This window comes from Electrophorus electricus, chromosome 16, assembly GCF_013358815.1.
Source record: "Electrophorus electricus isolate fEleEle1 chromosome 16, fEleEle1.pri, whole genome shotgun sequence".
Classification (NCBI taxonomy): Eukaryota; Metazoa; Chordata; class Actinopteri; order Gymnotiformes; family Gymnotidae; genus Electrophorus; species Electrophorus electricus.
Genome location: NC_049550.1, coordinates 1,874,969 through 1,879,800, shown reverse-complemented (window position 1 = coordinate 1,879,800; position 4,832 = coordinate 1,874,969). Strand labels below are relative to the sequence as shown.

At 37.7% G+C, this 4,832-nt stretch overlaps 1 protein-coding gene across 1 annotated transcript; it reads left to right on the top strand.

Moving 5' to 3' along the window:
- Positions 1-1,243: 1,243 nt before the first annotated feature.
- Positions 1,244-2,862, top strand: LOC118242736. Its single transcript, XM_035535077.1, has 2 exons — positions 1,244-1,247; positions 1,607-2,862. Exons 1-2 carry the CDS (start codon positions 1,244-1,246, stop codon positions 2,860-2,862), a joined length of 1,260 nt encoding a protein of 419 aa, XP_035390970.1.
- The last annotated feature ends 1,970 nt before the right edge of the window (positions 2,863-4,832 follow it).

Sequence of the window (4,832 nt, the reverse complement as noted above, 5' to 3'; positions counted from 1 at the left end):
TCAGGAGCTACTCTCCGTGGCAGTACTATCCGATTAACTGCAGTGCCTTTTGCATATCCCGTTTCTATAATGTATTTTTGCAAAGGTGGACAATAGCTGTATGGCTGTATTTAGGTACTGTATTTAAATATAATTTTGGGCAATTTGCAGTTTACTCAGGCATTATTAATGCTGAATAGGTAATCATGCTAAAATGTGATTGCGTACATTTTCATTTAGGCCTTCGGAGTACAACATTACGATAATACACGTATTTACGTAAACAGCACATTGCAATTCATATTTATTCATTTTAAATATAAAAGCTGAAAATTGTCGATTATCATTAGTTCATAAGTGAATGGATACAACTGCTGGCGATACAGATTCGCTAAAATGTAGGCTACAGTAGCTTGAGGCGCATTTTTAAAACAGAACTGCCTACTCTAAAACGTAGTGTGTTGGCCCGTTTAAATTGGATTATGTTGTATTATACTTTCCAATAACAATTTTAAATTTTAAAGCGCCCATAAATGTGGTAAAAAGCGTGCTTACGCATTTAGTCTGTCGACAATTTTCTGCCAGTTTGCCGCTCTACATTTAATAACACTAGAGATAGTTTATTTCCTACTAATAATTACTTAATATTCTTCATGAGTAATTCCTGCTAATTCATAATTCATAAATATTAAAAATATTGCTTGCGCGCGTGATCCACAATTACAAATGCCTGGCTTGAAAAAGAGTACGGAGAAACCTTAATTGCATGCACGTTACAAAACGCAGAGAAAATAAGAAATAAGGGAGACGCTGTAAACAGCATCATTGCCATTATTATTAGGGGTCCAGTGCTGTAACCCTATTATATGTTAGAGATTTCTTTAAGAATTCTTATTCAGATCCATTACGAAAACGAATCGCCCAGACGAGAACAAAGGTCCAACAGACATGAAATTCGGTAATTAGGTAGCAGTCCCCTCCACAACGCCAGACCGATTAGATGATAGGTATGACTCTAATACAAACATATTCCATAACACTGTATTTCATACAGTCAAAATCCGCACCCCCCACCCCCCACCCCCCAAGCTTGTAAATCCATTTCAACACTACTTGGATTCCACATGCCAATCAAAAACAGGTTGAGTGTGCATTGCATATCTTGTATATCTGGTCCCAACCCAGCACTGATAGACACTTTGGTACAGCTATTGAGTACGTGTATCTATGAAATGGCAACTCAGTGCACATACTTTACCCATAAATGGGTAAGTTTAACGTCAATTATAGTAGAACGTTTGTTACAAGTACAACCTGTTTAGATTTTAGTGGTTAGTTCATGCTCAGCTTCTAATTATAGGACAATAACAAGCCTGCTCACATCGCAGAACATTTTTTAGTCCTTGTTATTTTTTAATTCTTTAATTTTTTTGGTCACTAATTTTCCCATTACAGTGGGACATGTGTATACACGTGTATTCCGAAAATGAACAGAAACTGCTTGTAATGGTTGTATTAATGCAATTATTTTGTTTCAATCTGCAGGTGTTTTTTTCTGGATAGTGGATTAAGATGGAAAAAAAGCAATTCCCTCTTTTTGTTTTGATTGTGGTTTCTGTGTTATTAGGAGTCATCCTTACTCAAATGTTTACTGGATATACATTTATGGACATATTGCCATCTAGATTCAATGGTTCTGAAACAAACAAATTCAGTTTGTTTTCCATAACCCCCATTAAACACTCAAAACATTTAATGGTGTCTGCATTCATCGATCACAGAATCAATAAGGCCATTCGAGTTATCAGCATAATCAGAAGGGACAGTCTGCAGCCTCTTTACTGCATCTACTGTAACAATGACGATAACTGCCAGACTGCTGAGGCTGAAGTCCAGATACACAGTGACCATTTTGGTTTTCCATATGCAGCTTCAGATGTTCTGTGTGATGGTGCACACACTCAAGATGCAGCATTTGTATCCATTTCAACTAGTAGAAACATCTCTGCCATTTATTCTGAAGATCTCTTACCAATTAAGAACACAGTGACCAGGGAATCATTTAAGTTCAACTTCAGTGTATGTATCTCAAACCTCTTTGGAAGCTATAATAATGTTCTGCAATTTGTCCAAACCATGGAAATGTACAAGCTTTTGGGTGTACAACATGTAGTGATCTACAACACCAGCTGTGGTCCTGACCTGGAGAAACTCTTACAGCATTACAAGAAAGAAGGAATACTAGAGATTGTTCCATGGCCTATCGACCATTTCCTTAACCCATCTAAAGGATGGAACTTTGTAGAGCATGGTGGAGACCTCCACTATTATGGTCAGTTGGTAAACCTCAATGAGTGTATTTATAGAAACATGTATCAGTCCAAATATGTTCTTCTGAATGACATTGATGAGATCATCATGCCTTATAAGCATGCTAACCTTCCATTACTGATGGAGGATCTTCAACAGGAGCACAGAGATGTGGGGGTATTTCTTATTGAGAACCACATTTTCCCCAAGACACAATTTGAGGAAACTGGTAGATTCAATCGATCGGAATGGAGAGGTATACCTGGCATCAATATTATGGAACACATTTATAGAGAACCAGACAGAAAAAATGTTTTCAACCCCAGAAAACTGATCATCAACCCAAGGAGCGTGATACAAACATCAGTGCATTCCACCCTGCAACAATATGGGGATGTTTATTATGTACCTTTTGATGTAAGTCATATTGTTCATGTGAGAGTACCACTACAGGGGCATCTTACCAAAGAACAACTGGCTGTTGACACAAGGGTGTGGGACTTTGAGCAAGAACTGATATCAAATGTTGATAAGACTCTACAGGCTTCTGATTTGCTGAAGATTACAGATTGATATGGTATTAATTTTAGTTCTTCTTTTCTTCTCTGGTATGTCAAATTTCTATGTAAATGTATAAAAAATATGTAAGATAATGTGTATTTAACAGCAGTTATATATAACCTGTTTCCAAACCCTATGTGACTGTGGTTTTGTACTCAAGGCTGAGACCATCCAAAGCTGCGAGAACATAGATGCTAATCAGATCATCTTGGAAAACTAATCATCGACAGTGAGGATAGCGGTATTGCCTCTACATTCTGGGAGATCAGTGATGACTTCCACTGCTATGTGGGACCATGGCCTGTCTGGCATAGGTAGAGGGAGCTGTTTACCAGCCGGTTGCAAAAGGGCCATCTTTCTCTGAATGCAGGTGGAGCAGGAGGAGATCTTCTTCCTTCTGCATCTAGAGCCACCAGTAGCATGTGGAATCGCAAACAGAAAAGGGACCACTGGGCCTGGGGAGACAGATAATGAACACTTCATATGGTCTTTCATGGCTGGTTGATAGTCGAAGTACAACTCACATTGTACTATGAATCCCTCACTGTTATATGCTTCCAAGATAATGAAGAGGTATTGCTGATGGTTGAGGGAAGTGGAAAATGCATAGACGTTGAGCATAAATATGGATCATTGCAAGAAAATTTCTTAGCATAGCCATAAGCATAGCTCTGTATGTAGCTATGTATGCCCTGTAGCTGAACTGGTCACCACGGTCATGGGTTTGATTCTTATAGAGCACATATACTGTCATACTGAAAAATGCATTGCTCTGAATTAGAGTGTCTGCCAAATGATGATGTAAATGTCAAATGCACAGAGCTATTGGTTCATATTACAGTGAGTATCACAATTCACTTCAACAGCTGTGACTGTACACTCAAGTAAATTGTATTAGCTGGCTAGCTAATACATTAATGATAAATGATCACCAAACTGTGTCTGTACTGAGAATCTAAATCGACTTTTAAGAGTAACTTGACAAAGCAGAGACTGGCCAGGCTGCTGCCTGATAAATAACTTTTATGTTTTGGCAATCACCATTGCCCCCATTGTATTGTACTACACCAGGAGAGAATCACCACTCCCACTGTCCATCAGTAAGGATTCCTGGACTACACCATGGTCTACATAATATCAGGATATGTATTGTAGTGGTATATGGGAATTTATGTATTCTTTCTTTTTATTTCTATATCCTTGTCTTTTCTTTTATATCATTGTGTAATAAAAGCAGATAATGGGTTTCTTGGTTTACCTGTAGAAACTTAAACGTGTTTAACAACAAGACATGCACAACTCATTTGATGGATTTGTGACACCAGATGTTTTGTGTGTTTCCTGAGAGAGCTCCTTATCTTGGTGATTCTCATGCTCTGTGTGACTCAACAGAAGTTTGTTAAATAACACCAGGTGCTCCGTACGTCTCCTGGGGGAACTGTGTGACATTAGGAAGGGGCACAGTCCTTGTAACCAGGTATGAAGAGCCACTCCATGGTTGGCACATTAGAACTGGAGAAGATTTGGAACTAGAACTGGGACTGGGACTGCTCTGTTGTAGACAGATATTGAGCTTAATAAGCAACACTCTGCCTCCAGTTTGTCCTGACTCTTTTCTCTGCATTAAAAAATAAATAAATAAAAAATCACAACAGGTATGAACACCTCAATAAAATGTAAATCAAAATTATTACGATTATTTGGGGCACCACCCTGATTAGCAGGAAAAATACATTTTAATTAAAATGTATTAAATTGATGAATATGTCAATTCAGTATCAAATCATAAATGTTGCAAGTTCTACAGGTTGATTATTTCTTTATCCAAAATTAGGAATACAAGCCAGCCAAAAGCATCACAACTAATAGAATGTTTTATTGATTGATCAGCAAAAATATCCTAAGGTAATGAAATTTAAACTGAATTTAATTAAAAGGGAATGAGTAATAGTTGAAGTAATGACCAGAGGTATTGAACTCCC